Genomic DNA, 19,308 nt, shown 5'->3' on the forward strand with positions numbered 1-19,308 from the left:
GAATATTGCATGCTGGTTTTTGCTGTTCTCATTCCTATCAATATTTCAGAAAACAATTGAAGACCTATCTCTTTTCAAAATATTTGGTCAATTACATTTTCATGGTTTCCTTCCTTGTTATTATGTACCTTTTTGTACACCGCATTGAACTTAAGGTTCTAGAAACCTGATGTAATGTAATCAGATGTGTGTCAATGATTGGCATGCCTTCCTAGTTCAAATGCACATATTTTCTTTATCTGTTGTCTTCCTGAACCATTTGTATGCCTTGCCTTTGAACTTTCTGCTCCTTTAATTCTCTAGCAGGCAGGCTTTCTTATCCTGTTAGGTCATACACATTATTATTATCCAATGTCTTAAAAGATATTAGAATTGTTGCAGTTGCTGAATCCCAGACTACAAAAATTTTTTTATTGAAGGTATAACAGAAGAATTTCAATCCTTGATTGAACTTGGTAATATAAAGACATAAAACAACCCCCCCCCCCCAAAGGAAATAAGGTGATACTTTTTTTTCTTGGATTAAAGGTATATCACTTTATTTCCTTTGTTTTATTTCTTTATATTACCTTGGAAAGTGGACTAACACAGCCACCACACCATTTCACTCTTGATAGAATGGAAAATACTGACGCCTAGAATCAGGAGTAGGGTGGTAGTGGCTATTATATTTTATTGAATTTAATACACCACCTTTTCTAAGCACATAGCATAGTAGTTTACTACTATTACTAATATTTATCATTTCTATTTTTTTTTTTTTTAATTTAATTTTATATTTCGTTCTCCCAGGGGAGTTCAGAACGGTTTACATTAATTTATTCAGGTACTCAAGCATTTTCCCTTTCTGTCCCGGTGGGATCACAATCTATCTAATGTACCTGGGGCAATGGGGGGATTAAGTGACTTGCCCAGGGTCACAAGGAGGGTGCAGGTTTGAACCCACAACTTCAGGGTGCTGAGGCTGTAGCTTTAACCACTGCACCACACTCTCCCCTGCAAGGCATATGCAGCGCTGTACTTTTAACATACAATAGACAGTCCCTGCTCAGAAGAGCTAACAATCTGATTTGACATTTCAGGGTTGAGGAGATTATGGTAGAGGAAATGATACAGTAGGTACAGTTTACATATTAAAATTAGAAAGAAAGGAACACTGTTTTAACAAAGAAAGGGGGAAAGCCAAGTTACAATGATAGAGAAGGTCAGCCTGCCCTAAGTTGCCTCTCAACCTCACTGATCACTAAGCCCCCCTTTTAGGGTTTTTTTTTTTTATCGCTGGCCTCTGCGGTAAGAGCTTCAACACTCAAAGAAATTCTATGAGCGTCAGAGCTTTTACTGCAGCAGTTGGCGAAAAAATACCCTAACACGGTTTGATAAAGGGAGCCTACATGCCTTCTGGAAAAGATAAATTTTCAAGGCCTGTTTACCTCTGGTTCAATGCGTAGAGCACAGGGAATAGAATTCCAAAGTAAAGGAGCATCACAGAAAAATGCACTTTGACAAGTTGAATTAAATTGGGTTAAAGCAATGGGTAAAATCTTTTAGGACCTCTAATATCACAGGTTGCTGCGGTAAATGCCCCAAAGCCCATAGGGATTTAAAGGGTTTCGGGGCATTTGCCACACACTTGCTAGCATGGCTTCATAAAAGAGGCCCTTTAGTTTTTTTTGCCTCGAACGCTACATGTCTGTCTTTCTACTGGGAATGTGCCTTCATTAGTACACATTTGGCTCATTTGGGCACCTTAAAAATTTTAATGTGTGCAATATTGATTCTATACAATAGAATCAACATGCACAGAGGAAGGCGGTATATCAAATAGAGATAACCATTACCACATGTTGAAGAGTTATAATATATGTACAAAAAAGTTATTAAAATGAATGTATAAATGAACTGGGGAAAAGTACCTTCCAAAATTTAGAAAAATTGGAAAAATTACTCAAATTTGTTTGGCATATAATCCCTAATGTATCTGTTAGTGCACATTCGGCTCACTTAGTAATTCCCCACCTGAGTACTGTGTACAGATATACCTTTTTGTCCAGTTTGTCATAACTAGATTGTAAGCTCTTTTGATCAGGGACTGTCTCTTCCATGTTCAGTGTACAGTGCTGTGCAGGAACAAAGATTTGGAATGATCTTCTAACTGCACTATGAAAAGTTTCTTCTCATTATATCTTTAGAAAATAGTTAAAAACTTTTTATTTTTAATGATTGTTAAATTAATAATTTTGTACGGACACAATATTTTTGTAATTGTTGTCATCCGCCTAGAATCTATTGTGAGAATAGTGCGGAATATAAATAAATAAGAATACTAGTTCTTTGTATTCATGTCCACAACTTTGCTAGTTCTTTGCTATCATGTCTACAACTAGCTCAAAATGCAGCAGTAAGACTCATATATAGACTATGGAAATCAGAACACCTATAGCCCTACTATATGAAACTACATTGGCTGCCCATAACCGCAAGTTTAAATTAGGCATCACTGCCTTTAAGATCCTGAGAGGGAATGGCCCCGACTACCTAACAAAGTTGGCTATCCTACTCCAGGGTGATTCCAACAGATATTCCACCAGAAATCTTTTCCACTTAAAATTCCCAGCATGCAACAATATAAAGTCTTATCCACAGAACAATAAAAAAAAAGGCAAGAGTAGGAACTAACTCAATATAACTACAACACACTACTCTCTTCAGGAGACGTGAGAATGAATCTGCTCCAACAACTTTAATAATGTGGAGAAAAAAGACCTCAGTGCTCACAGCGCACCTCTTAAAGAGGCAAAAGCCACTATAGTCAAGAGGACACACACTAATCCTAGGTCGTCCCCCCCCCCCCCCCCCCCCACACACACACATCATTACTTTTGTTAACAGTCCATCCCCACAAACCCCTGGAAACTATGATGGAAATAGTGGATTAATGCAATGAATGATGAAAAATAATGTTTAGGTGCAGAATTCAAAACTCTAACATGTCCAATCAGCATGGGAATAATTCATAACATTGCATACAACAAATGTCCCCACAACTGGTGCAAATCTTCATATAAGGACAAAAAACATTCATCTGAGGCTTTGAGACAAGCTAATTGGCTATGGCAGGGACTGCAGCTTGAACAGTGATATAGAAAAAACAAATGAGATGGTAAGTAGATTCTTGTAGGTTAATGAAGATCTGCTCCTGATGGATGAAAGACGGGTTGAATCAGTAAAGTATTAGATCAAGGCATGTAGATAATGTAGGATTTGAATTTGGAGAATAGAGAATGACATGGGGACTGTTTCCCATGGTAAACCTGCAGGAACAGGGAAAAACATTGGCCGTTTGCTGCAAGTATGGGAACAAGGCTTTACATGTCCCCGCAGTAAAGGATCTGCCACGAGTTGCCTCCCTATTCCACCCCTCTCGGCCAGCAGCCCCCATCCACCCTCCATATCGCAGGTCCAACAGCCCCCCTCCTTTGCTCCCGATCGTGGGTCAAAATCGGCAAATCCTCCCCAAAACTGCGACTCCCCTGGGTCAGCCCCTTTGCGCCTCCCGCCTCGGTACTACCAGCCTCTTAGAAGCTTTGTCGATGAAGAGGCAACATCGCAGACCTGCTCCGGGACCTTCTTCCGGCCAAGTCCCTCCTTTTGAGAATGGAAATTTCCCCACAGCCCACTTTGGACATCTAGTGCCATATGTCCGAATCAGACTTAGACGTATCTTTTGATCATGCCCCTCCACAATAGAATGAGGAAACTAATTGGTAAGAAACTAAAAGGAGCAGTTACAAAGATTAAAAACCTGCAAATGAAGTGGAAATTCTTTAATAATACAATCTTTGAAGCCCAGTAAAATTAAAAAAGGTTGAAGGATAAGATAAAACACACCTGCAGGTTAAATGTAAATTATTAATAGTAAAAGCCCAGAAAGAATTTGAGATGATATTTGACAAAGAAGCAAAAGTTAACGACGAAAACTTTGTCAAATACATTAAGAACAAGAAACCTGTGAGGTAGTCAATTTAAGCAGTCTTTGCTTTGGTCTTTACAGCGGAGAACATTGGGGAGAGAACGAAAACAAATCAGTGTTAATCTGGAAGAGGTGCTACTCGTAGAGCAAATAAAAGCAGCAAATCACGATGGTATTTACTCCAGATTTCTAAAGGAATTCAAATATGGAATTGTGAACCTGACATTGGTAATCTACAGTATAACCTATCATTTAACAATGCCTCTGTACCAAAGACTGGAGGGTAGCCATTTACTGACAATTTCGAAAAAGGATTCCCTGGGTGGAGATCGAGCAAGAGGGTGCTGGTGGAGCTCCACTGCTGCATTTACCTTGGGTGGCCCTGGGGGAGTAAACTGGAGGGTGATTTGGAGTCTATATGCACTACTCTGCGGGACTGGAGGGGGGGTTAGGGGCACATTATTGTTGGGCGGGAAGTATTCTTGGTTCATCCCCCTGAAGTTCAATTGGAAATTCTCTCCAGGTTGGATTGCTATGTTATTTCAATCCTGGGAGACTAAGGGCTTGATCTATGTGGGTCAATTTATAGATCCAAGGGGGGGGGGGGGGGTTTGATTATTTGTGGACCTTAAGGAAAGGTATGGTTTGGAGCCTAGAGTCCTTTTTTCCTATTTGCAGGCCATGCATTATAGTCAAGTTTAGGGATGTTGAAGGACGGGGGGTGGGGTGGGGGGGAAGTCACCCTTAAATATATGATAGCGTGGAAGAGGGACTTGGGTCAAAACATTTCCTTAGAGGAATGGGAGCTTATATGACACCATACTGGGCCACTGGGGTTGGCAACCCTTTTGGTAGAGAACGGGTATAAAATGTTGATGAGATGGTCTTACACCCCATTTTTGTTTGCGAAAATGAAGCTGGAAAGAGTGGGGAAGTGTTGGAGAGGCTGTGAATCAGAGGGGATATATATGTATATGTGGTGGGAATGTACATTCCTCAGGGAATTTTGGAATTCTGTTTTCCAAGGGCTTTCCCAAATCCTGGGCCGGCAGCTTAGCGCCTCAGTTGAGATTGCTTTTTTGCATCTCTACCAGACTGATATGGCTGAAGGAGACATTTGCTTTGCTAAGTTGCTTTAGACAGCTGCACGGTTGGTTGTTGCCTCAACATGGAATAAAGCGATCCAGCTGGAATGGAGGCAAGTGAAGCAGAAGTTAGATGACTGATTTGCCCTGTATAGATTGACAGCTCAAAAACATTATAAGAATGGGAGTTTTCTTTGGAAATGGAAAAATTAATCAATTTGGGGAGACTTTCCTGGGACTTAATGATGTTTATGAAGGTGGAAAAGAGACAACAGTAGGTTGGATGGGTAGGAGGGTTAGAGGGAAGGGGGGGATCTGTTGGGAATTTGTTACTTGTTTCAGCGAAAGAAGATATTTGAGGCTACCTTTGAATACCAAGAAGCTCTTATCTGCAACAAACTACCAACATACCTAAGACAACCCACCACTTACCTTGACTTTTCTCTCTGTAATCAGTCCCTTACCCTTCACCTCCTCCCCCTAACAATCACAAGACAGGGCTTATATATGTAATTTCAAGAACTTGATCTAAGTCTTATTACAAACGGCATCAATTCCTTGGAGAGAATTGCAGTATATAAGACACTGCATTGTATTTTACTGTATGCTAGAACTGCTGCATTGAAGAAACAACATGTACCAGTTTTCCAGTGCTGTGACACTTAGACTGTATAGTTACTAAATGTGATACGCATATTTATGTGCAATAAAAGATTTAAATTTAAAAAAATGAACAAGGATTCCTCAGGTGACCCAATTAGTTGAAAAGATCAATAAATCTGATACTGATGATGGGCAAAATGGTGGAAGTTAACTGTTAAGAACAAAATTACTAGTCCTATATTTAAACATGGCTTAATAGGGAAGTGCCAGCATGAAGTTTGAAAATAAGGAAAGGCATTTAGTTCATATCTTTCAGAAGCAATTCAAGGTGCATTGCATTCAGGTACAGTCGACATTTTCCTGCCCCCAGAGAGCCTACAATCTCAGTTTGTACCTGAGGCATCGGAGGGTTAAGTGATTTGCCGAGATTATAATGGTGGCAATGGGATTTGAATCTGGCTTCCCTGGCTTTCAGCCCTTTGCTCTAACCATTATGCTACTCCTTCACTCCTAACTAATCTATTAGAAGTTTTTGAGGTGTGAATACGCATGTGGCTATAGTGATTTTGTTTTATTTATGTTTTAATGTAATCTCTCATGAGAGACTCATCAGGAAATTAAAATGTTAAGCAATAGAGCAGGGGTGCACAACTTTGGCCTTGCCAGGCCAGGTTTTCAGGATTTCCCCAATGAATATGCATGAGATCAATATGCATACAATGGAAGCGGTGCAGGCAAATAGATCTCATGCACATTCCAGGATGGTCTCGGGACTCAGGGAGCTCCCGTACGAGGAGCGGTTGGGGAATTTGCAGCTCTACTCACTCGAGGAGCGTCGAGAGAGGGGAGATATGATCGAGACATTCAAATATCTCACGGGCCGCATCAAGGTGGAAGAAGACATCTTCTTCTTCAAGGGTCCCGCGGCAACAAGGGGGCATTCGTGGAAAATCAGGGACGGGAAACTGCACAGTGACACTAGGAAGTTCTTCTTCACTGAAAGGGTGGTTGATCGCTGGAATAGTCTTCCACTTCGGGTTATTGAGGCCACCAGTGTGGCGGATTTTAAGGCCAGATGGGATAGACATGTGGGATCTATCCGCAAAGATAGATAGCGAGGATCACTGGAGTGGGCAGACTTGATGGGCCGTGGCCCTTATCTGCCGTCTATTTCTATGTTTCTATGTTTCCACTGGGGAAATCCAGAACACCTGACTGGATTCGGCCCTCGAGGGCCGGAGTTGTGCACCCCTGCAATAGGGGGGGGGGGGGTGATGTTTTACTGTGGATCAGCATCTGATGAAAATGGAAAGAAAGAAAGAAAGAGAGCTCTGGGGTCTGTACTGAGACCAGTGGAGCTAACATATTCATTAACAACCTGGAAAGGGCAGAACTGAGCGAACTGGTGAAATCTGCAGATTCCACAAAATTATTCAAAGTAGTTGAAACACAAGCTGCTTGTGAGGAATTGCAGGGCCCTGCCAGACTAGGGAAAGAGACATCAAAATGACAGCTGAAATTTAATGTGCACAATTGCAAAGCGATGCATCCAGGACAGGGCTAGGCAATTCCGGTCCTTGAGAGCCGGAGCTAGGTCAGGTTTTCATTCACACATAGAGCAACTTTTGGAACCCACCTCTTCAACTATTAGGAAAGAAATCGAGGGAATGGAGAATAAAACAGAAACTATCCTTTCATGCCTCTGTATTGCTCCAGGTACGAATGCACCTTGAATACGGCGGGCAGTTCTGGTCACCCCATCTCAAAACATATAGTGGAACAGGAAAAGACAGATACTTATAAAATCATAGGTTGGGTGGAATTGCTAGGGTATTGGGCTACATTTTAGGCACAATTTTGGTGCTATCTTGTAAAGCAGTGGTCTCAAACTCAAACCCTTTGCAGGGCCACATTTTGGATTTGTAGGTACTTGGAGAGCCTCAGAAAAAAATAGTTAATGTCTTATTAAAGAATGACAATTTTGCATGAGGTAAAAAAAACTCTTTAGAGTTTATAAATCTTTCCTTTTGGCTAAGTCTTAATAATAATATTGTAATTTGAGGGGTGGATTCCAAGATGGCCGCTGCATGTCTGCTGCAGTGAGGACGCCGTTAAGCTTCAACTTTACCTGCACTAATATGCCGAAGAGACGGGGCAGGAACGCTGGTGGCGCCTCCCAGTGATCGACTGCCCCTTCGGTAACGATCGATGATCTTCTTCGACGTCTGCAACAGGAGCAAGAGGCGTCGGGAGCTAGCTCGCATGGGACACCGTCGGGGAGTAGTGCGGTGGTGAAAACCTCTGGGCTCAATGTAACTCTAAGCCCCAACGTCAGGACGCCACCCCTTCAACCATTGCCGCAGGCAGCCAGCTCTCCACGGGACCAGAATGCACCCGAAGAGGTAGCCCTCTCGTCTCCAGAGGCCAGTGTATTGGAGGGCTTGCCGTTTGAGACATCTCAGAGTGGCATGTTCACTCTGGTAGGACCTGTGACCGGGACAACCGAGGTTGGGGTAGCACAAGACTTCATGGAGGTAAACCAAATCTCAGAACAGTCTCTCACAGCACAAGTACATCTTTTTTTTTCCTACTAAACCCCCAGAAGTCACTCTTGAAGCATTATGGGACTTGGTAGTGAATTTAAATCCTTAAATCCTCAAATTAAAATATGACCACATTAGCCCCTATTACACTAAACTCCACTGGCTGCCGGTGGAGGCAAGAATCATCTTTAAATTCGCTTGTCTCTGCTTCAAAACCTTAGCAGGCTCTTCACCAATTTACCTATCTGAGCACCTTGAAATTGCTGGCCCGTCTCGTACTCGAAATACCTACCTGTTTTCCTTTCCCTCCCTGAAGGGTTGCCTCTACAAGAAATTCCTCGACAGATCCCTAGCATTCCAAGCGGACAAATGGAACAAATGCCTCTCAACTCTCATCTCCAATTCCCCCCCCCCTATCAAACATTCAGGAAGTTAATCAAAACCTACCTTTTTGACAAATTCCTCTGATCTATCCACCCTCTTCCTTGCCTCCTCCTCTGACCTCGACTCTCCCCCAGACTCTTCACCGCCGTATGTAACACTGCTATTTGTAACACCGTTGTATGTAACTTACAGCAAATGTAACTACTCAGTATATGTCAACCTAGCTGAAAAAACAACTTCACCGTAAATTTATTGTCTAAAATGTAAATGTAACATTACTGAAAATGTATCATCTAAAATGTAAATGTAACATTACTGAAATTGTAACTTCGCTGTAAATGTACAGTCTCTTCATTTGTTAACCGCATAGAACTTCCATGGTAATGCGGTATACAAGAATAAAGTTGTTATTATTATTATTAAAAATTTGGATAAAGAACTTAAAGAACAAAAAGGAGAAATAAAATTGATAAAACAAGATATATCTCAGTTAAAAATAGAGACAAAAACACAAGTAAAGAGCTAACATTAGTAAAATATAATCAAGAGTTACTGGTTAAAGATAATATAATTCTCAGGAGGAAATTGGAAGCTCTGGAGAACAATGGTCGAGCTAACAATTTGAGAATTATAAATTTTCCTAAGATCTTATCAATTTCTCCTCAAGAAATGGTGAAGCGTTACTTTATGAAAATACTGGAAATTCCTGAAAGCTCTTTACCTCCTCTTACAAGGGTATATTATCTTCCTGTCAAATTCCAAATCAAAAAAGAAAAAGTTGAGGAATCTCGGGAAAGACCCATTGGACATTTCCGCAATATTGGAACAATCGGATAGAGAATTGGCTGTTTCAGCCACTCTCTTGTTGTCTGTGGCTTTGGCTCCAGACAAGGATTGGATATTAAAACTTTTCTTTAAAAATAGATCCAAGAACTTCCTGGGACATCACATTCAGATATTTCCTGATGTCTCAAAAGACTCAAAAAAGAAGAAGAGAATTCTTAATCTTGAAACCTGGAGTGACTCAAATTAGGGGTATTTTCTTTCTGAGATATCCATGTAAATGTGTAGTTAGATACTGTTCTTTGAAGTACACTTCACCCTCCGGATTCGCGGGGGATAGGGGCATAGCTGGACCGCAAATGGCGAAAAACCGCAAATATCCAGCTCTGACCCACCCCCGGCTCCCTCCCGCCCTTACCTGGTGGTCTTGCGAGCTTTCGGGGCAGGAGCGATCTTCCTACGCTCCTGCCCTGTGCAGATCGCCATTAGGAAATGGCTGCTGTGAGTTCCTGTAGTCTCTCGAGACTACGACGGGAACTCCCTACAGCTATTTCCTAATGGCGATCTGCACGGGGCAGGAGCGTAGGAAGATCGCCTCCTGCCCCGAAAGCCTGCTAGACTACCAGATAAGGCCGGGATGCCAGGGGGGAAGACTTAACAATTTTTTTTTTTCTTTTTTCCTCCCTCCCCCCAAAAAAATCATGAATATGTGAAACCGCGATTACCAATACCACGAATGGGGAGGGGGAAGTATATATCTTTACAGAGCCATCTCATTTGATAAGTTTCCTCTCAATGAAACGTCTTGAGAAAGGAATAGCTGCGCCTAAGGAAATTTAACTCTTTGTACTGCAGTAGACATATGGCTTTCCTTGATAAATTTTCTGATTAATTTTGCTCTACTCTTTAAATCTTGGATCCAATTATTGAGGACTAGTGTGTGATCAAATGAGTTTATGTATTTTTATTTTAAGTTTAGCTGTGTGTTTCAATTTTGGAAAATTAAGTTAATTTGGTTTTTGATCGCACTTTTCTGTACAAGATGTTTATGCTTGGTAATATTATAAAATTGTATAAATAAATAAATAATAATAAAAAAAAAAAAATATTGTAATTTATAGCTAAAGAGACATATGATCAAGAAACTGTTTTATTTTACTTTTGTGATTATGATAAACATACCGAGGGCCTCAAAATAGTACCTGGCGGGCCGCAAGTTTGAGACCACTGTTGTAAAGGTAGCAATGTGACTTTCACATTTATTTGACCTAAAGTAACAGCGACTCTATAAAATATCAACAATCACATGAATAAAGTAATGGGAATACCTCTCTCTTTACCAGGAACTGCCACTTGCTCTGGAATAGAGAATGACACGGGGACAAATTTTTCCCCGTCCCCGCGGAAACTCATTTTCCCATCCAATCCCCGTGAGTTCTTTTCCTGTCCCTGCCCCCATTCCTGCAAGCTCTGTCCTCACCTGCACAAGCCTCAAACGCTTTAAAATGATAAGTGTTCAAGGCTTGTGTGGTTAAGGCAGAGTTTACAGGAATGGGGCAGAGACAGGGACAGCGACAAAACTCGCGGGGACGGTGAAAAATTTGTCCCTGTGTCATTCTCTACTCTGAAATAAGTAGTATTCATTTAGGGCTAAGGAAAACTGCTCTAGAGCATGCTCAGAGACAAGACCACCACTGGCAAGAGAACAGAGAAAAATAAGGAGCGGAGACTTATCTTAAGAGACACAGCTGGGTCAGCACTGGCAAACCAGGGTGCATAAAATGTCAGCAGTGAATTTTAAATGCTCATTGCTGTATTTGAAACCAACTCTACCTGACATTCTTTTAATATTTGTTTTGTAACTGAACCGTGCTTTGTTGAACCGACTGCAAATCCCACCATCCGCTTGTAAAAGTTATAGATCCTGATACTCAGTCATTCCAGGCAACATTTTTTTAAAAACATCAACTGTCACTGGTATTTTATGGAGCACACAGACCTAAAGGAATCCACAACATAAACTGTAGCAAAGCAGACAGACAGCGACATGGCCCTCGGATGAAACCAAAGCTGGAGGTAGGGACAGTAGAAGCCACAATTTTATTAAAAGACCCAACACGGCCTGTGTTTGGTGTGTTGCCTGCATCAGGGGTCAATAATCTCACAGATTAGGCTTCCGGTGATGTCGAAATCCAACAAATAGGTCGTATAGTCGAGCACAGTGACCTGGGGACTGGCATAACTCGACTACACTATCCTATTTGTTGTATTTCTATTGTTTGAACATCACTTCCAGTGAGATCATTATTGACCCCTGATGCAGGCAACATACCAAAACACAGGCTGTGTCGGGCCTTTTAATAAAATTTTGGCCTCTACCACCCCTACCTCCAGTTTCTTCTCACCTAAGAGCCACTTCACTGTCTATTTGGTTTGCTGGCATTTTATACAGCGTTGGTATCCAGATATTGGCACTCGCTGAATACCTGGGTGAGTACAGCTGCCATCTGATTCGTGGCCAAATTCAGTGCTGTTTTAACTTTAACTGGCTAGCTCTCTGATTATGCACTGAATATCACTTCTAACTGGGTAACCTGCGACTCCCCCTCTCTCTGCCCTGGCACTAACTGGAAGGATCCAGTGCAGCCTGTCAGGATGTTCAACGGCACTATCCAGCTAGTGGTATTTATTCAGATAAATGCTTTTGAATATTGATTCATGTTTTTTCTATCAATAAGGTATACTTTGATATACGAGGGATGATTGAAAAGTAATGAGACTGCTGCTGTTTTGTTTTTTTTTAAAAATTCAGAATCAAGATGACTCCACAGGATTTGAACATTATTCTTTTTCAACGTAGCATCCTTCACATTCAAAACATTTTCTGATGCGCTTCAAAAATGATACAAGACGTGCAGTAGACTGTTTTACATCATCACTCAGCGCTGTGGTGTTTTTCACTTCATCATCAGCTCCCTGCATGATATCTTCCATGCGATTTCTTTGTAATAGCTATGTCTCTGTAGTAATTCTAATATTGTGCAAGTGGCAATGATTCCTAGGATACAAGAGTTGGTATGGTATGGTATCATCTGAAGAGAACTTCTTTCTGCACAGTTGAGTTTTTTTTTTTTTCTTTCAGGGTTGGGAAAGCCAAGAAATCACAGGGCGCTAAGTCTGGGCTACGTGGAAGGTGTTCCAGTGCTGTCCCATTAATTTCAGTCAGTGATGCCAATGCAACCTGTGGCCAGGTATTGTCATGGAGTAAAAACCACTGTTTCTTCAACAAATGTGGTCTTTTCTTCCTCATGGCTCCAGGCAAATGGGTTTTCAGGACGTTTGCATAGTATCCACCATTAACTGTCTGTCCATGTGGAACCTAGTGCTGTACAATCGTACTGTGCGCCTCAAAGAACAGCAGAAACATGACTTTACCCACCAAAAGACTCACACAGAATTTGGGGGGCGGAGGCGAATTTGCCTGTTTCCATACACTGGACTGTTGTTTGGATTTCGGGTCATAATGATGAATCCGCAATTCGTCACAATTGATGTCAGGAAATTGGGAATCCTCTCCAACATTCGAACAGTGTTCTTGCACACTTCAATTTGTCATTACATCCTCTGTGAGATTTCTGGGTACCCACCTGGCACACATGCAGCACATTTTCAGTTCCTCTGTCACAATATGTTGAACCCGTTCAAATGAGATGCCAAGTAAAAGCCAAAAGTTAGCCTTCTGTCATTTTGCAACATCTCCATAGCTCTGGCAATGTTGACATCCATAACCGCGGTGGGTGGCCTCCCAGAATGCGCTTTGTCAGTCACTCATGTGTTACCCTCTTTGCGGTGTTTCCACCACCAAAATACTGCAGCACAGCTATTTGTTTCACCACTGCATGTTTTCCATAACATTTCAAGACTTTGATTACCACTCTTTCCAAGTTTAACGCACTTCTGGCGTACTCTCACAGACACGGCTTCCTCATCTGCCATGATGAAACGTATGAAGTTCTTCCTCTCGCTATGACCCAACGATGAAGACTAAGGCAGTCAAACTGCAGGTTCAGAAATGTCAATGTATGAGCTTCAGAAGAACCAGCACAGCGTTGCCACGTCTACTTTTGAGAATGAGAAACAGAGGCAGTCTCATTACTTTTCAATCAGCCCTCATATATTTAAAAAACGTGCTTGACAACTGATTTTGGAATATCGAATCCCTTCACATAGAAAAAAAAAAAAAAAAGAAAACCCAACCCATAAACAAACATGATTGCTATCGTAACCCGTTTAAACACCTAGCTTTCTAGCGGTGCGTTCCTTTTCGTCAAGTCAGTTTGATAGAAAGCATTGCTTGCAACCTGTCTGGTTATCTTCGACTAGAGAGGAGCTGCAAGATATACCATTTCTCAATAGTCAATGCTTGGCTGTGCTGCTATCTTCAGTGCACACTGGATGACGCTCGTTTTGCAGCCTGTCAATTTAAGGAGTCCCTTTTCAAGCTTCTTCATCTGTTTTAGGTAACGTGAATTATTTGTTAAACTTTGCCTTCCTCTGAGTGTTTCTGTCTGACCTCTTGGAGAGCTGGCATGGGGGGTTTGAAAGGAGAGCGGCTGTTTAAAGACTCGGAGGAAGAGATGCTGAGTCTCTGAAAGGATGTTTCTACACCGCTGTCACACATGCTGTCATTGTCCTTGAGATTGTAAACTTCATCTGGGAAAGGGGGGGGGGGGGGAAAAACAGAAAACATGGGTTTGATTGTGATGTTAGCAGTTTAGCAGACTATTTTCAATGTTCACTTTAGGTTATGTTACTTTAACCTCCATAAAGAACTTATGTTTTTTTAAAAAAACAAGTAAGCCTTCACTACAGAAAAATACACTATATAATATTTCAAGTATAATCATCTTCAATGTGGTACTGGAAGCGGGTCTCGCGTGGCATTCTGAGGCAGCTGAGAATGTTCCAGTCCACTGTTTCCCAGCTTTATCCTGAAGGCACACCTAACCAGTCTGGTTTTTTTTTTTCAGGACATCTAACAAATAGGGAGGGGAGAGATTTGCACATACTAAAGGCATACCCCTGGATTCTAAATATGGTGCCCTAATTTGCACACATGCCCACGATTAACAAGCCCTTAACCAGCAATAACCGAGTGCTAACAACCAATTATTGCAGCCAATTGACATCGATCAGGATTCGTACGTGTCTGGCTGTATGGCACCCAAATCCCATGGTGCACATTTGAAAAGGGGTGTGGCTAGGGGGCATGTCAGGGGCTTTCCTAAAAGTTACATGCGCACTTACAGAATACTGCCTCAGTGTGCCTGCATTATATGCCAGCAGGCACATGTCTGGCAGCCAAGGTTAGGGCATGTGCCCTTTACAGAATCATACTTAGCGCTGATATTTTCCTGCACCCATTTCTAAATACCATTTACTGAATCCAGCCCATAATGGATGTTCCATAACTCTGAGCTGAGAAAACTAGCACTTACATGTGTAATTGTTCTAAGCACTATTCTGTAAGGCAGTGTATAAGTGCCTTAACGCAGAACACATAGGCAGAGCATGAGAGGGGCATGGGCGTGTCTCCAACTTATGCAAATAATTTATAGAACACTTTTACTAAGCCACGGTAGAGGTTTCTACTGTGGCCCGGAGCACTAATGCTCCGACGCTGCTCTGATGCTTATAGAATTCCTATGAGCCTCGGAATAGCGTTGGAGCATTTAGCACTCTGGGCCGTGGTAGAAACCTCTACCGTGACAGTTACATACATTGCATTTATGCCTACCATGGACCCGGAATCAATGATAATGCCGAAATGCAGGTGTGTCAATTTGGGTTTATGCTAATATTCTATAAGTAAACTAAACTATGAGCTCCTCTAAGTTTGCCGAACGGTGCTTCAAAAGATACAAAAAGGAGGCAAAAAATGTCAATAAGGACTCTATGAGTGTGTCTATCAGCTAAACACTCCTAACAAACCAAACCACACAAGTACCAAATATCAATTAAAGGATAGGGACGCTCTCAGTGTGAGGTTGTTAGCGACGGGAGAACAAACTCCAGCGCTTCCACTTACAAAGACGGAGGTGAATTACCTCCGTCTTTGTAAGTGGAAGCGCTGGAGTTTGTTCTCCCGTCGCTAACAACCTCACACTGAGAGCGTCCCTATCCTTTAATTGATATTTGGTACTTGTGTGGTTTGGTTTGTTAGGAGTGTTTAGCTGATAGACACACTCATAGAGTCCTTATTAATATTCTATAAGGGCATTTTGGCGCACAGATGCCATTATAGAATTGGTGCTGAGCATGCAGCACCTGACTGGAGACATCAAGTTATAGAATAGCCTCACCAGGGTATGAAAACATCTCTCGTGGGTATTCAAGAAAGCAATCCTGAAAATAATTCCAGGGCTAGCACAGGAAACCCAGTCACTCTTGCTCAGTACAGGGTTGTGAGCAGGTCACATGCTACCAGGGGGCACTAGATCATTATTCTAGCTTCTAGAATAATGGTAAACTTGGCTCTTCCCTCCCTTTCAGAATCACTCAGCTCTGGAACAGTCTCCCTTCCCCTCTCCGCAATTTGAGCCCCCTTCTACCATTCCGTAAGCTTCTGAAGACCTGGCTCTTCTCCAAAACGTAACCCCGTCCCTTTCCTGGCACTCTCACACCTAACCTCTCTTCTCTCTTACTTATATAATTCCACTGGAGTTCCGTTCCTTCCCTAACCATGTAAACCGTGTCGAGCTCCATCTGCGGAGATGATGCGGTATATAAACCCAAGATTTAGTTTAGTTTAGTTTCTCTGGTTCATGGGAGGCACAAAATTCAAAGCAAATTATGTTACGTAAGTTAGCTCTCTGAATATTGCCCTCCCTCAGGCTGGCTAAAGAGATGTACATTAAGAGAACCTTTCTGAGCACTGTGTTCTGAAGAAAGCCTCACAAAAAAGCAGGTGCAGATATCTGTGGATAATCTGTACGCAGCACATTTTAAAGCACCCACAAACTTTGCAGCATCGCAAACAGTTTGAAAATTGCCAATTTATTATCCTGCAATCCAGGATCCACAAAACTCTGACTCTGGAATCCTCAAACAGCGCTTGTTTAAGGGACATTCACAAGCATCTCTATCCAATATGCTCTCTAGGATCTAATTGCTAATGTAATAACTGATCCCAATCTTATTGTAAGCCACAATGATTCCTTGCTGAAAATTGCGGGATATAAAAAAACTACATGGTATGGTATAGTATATACATACTGGGCTGGAGTGGGATGATTTATAGTGGCCATTTCATCGTGGGATGCTTCATCACGACCACGATGAATTGTCCTCTCCACAATGGCTGCAATGAATCGTGCCTCTCGTTCTCGTGCCGGTGCATCTCCTCCTTTCTGCCCCCCTTCACTGCCAGTGCCTTTCCTTCTCCCCTACCACTAATGCCTCTCCTCCTTCCCATCCCCCCCACCATACCTCTTGAAAAGCGAGCAGCATCTTCCACCTCCTGCTCGGCTGGCCTTGGCTCTCACTTCCTAGTTGTGGGACCAGGATGTGACATCAGAGGAGAACCGAGGCTGGCGTGAGAAGGCGATAAAAGATGCTGCTTGTGCCAGTGAACTTTTCAAGGGGGGGGGTGTAGAGGCACTCCTACTTTGGAGGGGGGGTGACAGGGCATAGCCCCCCACAAGAGGTCAGGTGCTGCCGTGGATGATTCATCGTGGCTGATTCAGCAATGAAATGGCCATGATGAATTATCTTAGACCTTACTGGGCAGCCAGTCTAAGAACCAGTTTCATTTGCATACGTTTTTGAATTGAAAACCAGCCCAGGTGCAATACTCCAAGGCCAGGGTTTGGGAAAACACTGGCCCTCATACTGAGTTGGCATGGCGACGGGTTGAACTTAGGCTGATGGTATTGAGTCAATATCTGACTGCATAGCTCTGGTGCTTAGGATTCAAAAATGTGCTTATACATTCACCAGCCACTGGTGGACACAATTTCTTTCAAATGTTGGGCTCCACAAAAGATCCACAATACACAAACCATCCCATCAAACCTACCCTTTATTTTATTTATTTATCAAACAGTTAACACTGCTGCCTACAGGGAACATTTCATGGCACATCATACAGAAGTTCATACTAGCTAAAAAAGAATTATTTTTCTTAACCAGAACTATTGGTGGCAAACACTGAGGAAAGTGATCTTTCCATTTTAAGTACAGTTTTCATGGAACAATATTTACATTGGCCTTGCTCACCAGGGATCTGCATGAAATAATTTTTTAAGTGCTTGCTAGATTGGATAAGGTGTTCAGGTTGAGGATGATTTATTGTTGGGTGTTTTCACCCTGTTATAAAATAGATCTATGTGCTTTTCCTAAAAGGAGCTCCCACAGGCGGTTTCCTTCTGCTAGACAACGCAGCGCTTTTTCTGATCTCTTTTCTGTCTGCTTTTAGGAAGAGGTACAATCGTATTTAATCACAAAAGCTTAAATTCAACACGTATTGTAAATGAGGTTAGGTAGAAGGGATTCATTCATACCAAAAGGACAGAAAAAGACTGTTGAGAAAATCATAAAACGCAACGGAGAAAAATAAACCTCAATTGAGAGCAGCCGGGACTACGCAAGTGCCCTAAGCCGCCCTCATCATCACAGGTTTATTAAAAAAACTCCGTACAATTATAAATAACTTTCATACATCAAAATATTATATTTTTTTCAATTTTTCAATCTTTTTTCTTCAGTATGTTTGATATTTTCCCAAAAATGTCACTTATTGAATCTGTCCAAAAAAAAGGGGGAGAAATCATTCCCAAACACCTACTATGTGGCAATCAGCTCAAAGCTGCGTGACTTTGTGAAACCGAAATATCATATATCACTCATCTGGAGATGTGAAACTTCCTAGTCCCGACAGAAAAGACTTCCTGTTTCGCCAGAAAACGGCTACTTCAGGGGATCCATGTTGTTCGGAATACTCCACGCTTCTTAGCAAGACAAAACTACAGCTGGCTCCTCACAAAATGATTTTGTCAACAGTCTTTTTGGTATGAATGAATCCCTTCTACCTAACCTCATTTACAATACATGTTGAATTTAAGCTTTTGTGCTTTTAGGAAGATACATTCAACATATAGATTTTAATTTACCTGATTGCTCTCTAATGTTAGGAGGACCGGATGGCTGATCCACATTTCTCTCAGTGCTGGTCTTGTTTTCAGTGCATAAGGTTTCCTGAATAATTTCAATTGCTTCTATATAGTTCATCAGTGTCAAGGCATCCAGAAGTTCTTTTACTGTACCACCAGAAACCTGTCAGAAATGGAAGATGGGGGAAGTTGAGGGCTCCGCGACATCCCAATCACCAGATGTTGAACCCAGGGTTTCTTATTTTCTAAGGATACCTTTACATTTCATGTCTAACTCCACAGCCCTTGCTTCATTTGTCTCCTTTGTGCTGTAAGCAGAAAGGCCTTGAAACGCTGTATCTGCTAGTCCTGATCTGAGAAGCTGATGTAATAAGCTGTGTGCCAGTGTTCTAACACTGACGCTAAAAAAAAAATCATTTATTCTCAATGCACTAATCTAATGCAGTGGTTCCCAACCCTGTGCTAGAGGACCACTAGGACAACTGGGTTTTCAGGCTAGCCCTAATGAATATGCATGGAGCAGATTTGCATGCCTGTCACTTTTATTATATGCAAATCTCTCTCATGCATATTCATTAGGGCTAGCCTGAAAACATGATTGGTCTGGTGGTCCTCCAGGACAGGGTTGAGAACCACTACTCTGATGCATGCAAATTACAGAAAAAAGCAGCGAACATTGCCACGGTAAGCAGTAGCAGCTTTATTCACTAAGAATAAATGTTTCCCTTTCTTTTGGTGCATGATCAGGGGTCGGTCGATTCATACAGTAA

General features: G+C 41.9%; 1 protein-coding gene across 1 annotated transcript in view; it reads right to left on the bottom strand.

Moving 5' to 3' along the window:
• Window positions 1-13,632: 13,632 nt before the first annotated feature.
• NFKB1 (nuclear factor kappa B subunit 1) overlaps window positions 13,633-19,308 on the bottom strand; it is a 216,852-nt gene continuing 211,176 nt past the window's right edge. Inside the window, exons 22-23 of the mRNA XM_033935869.1 lie at window positions 18,539-18,701; window positions 13,633-14,081 (exon numbers count right to left, since the gene is read on the bottom strand). Coding sequence (XP_033791760.1) covers window positions 13,906-14,081; window positions 18,539-18,701 — 339 coding nt within the window. The 3' untranslated portion in view covers window positions 13,633-13,905. The remainder of the gene's footprint in view (window positions 14,082-18,538; window positions 18,702-19,308) is intronic.

This window comes from Geotrypetes seraphini, chromosome 1 (genome assembly GCF_902459505.1).
Source record: "Geotrypetes seraphini chromosome 1, aGeoSer1.1, whole genome shotgun sequence".
NCBI lineage: Eukaryota > Metazoa > Chordata > Amphibia > Gymnophiona > Dermophiidae > Geotrypetes > Geotrypetes seraphini.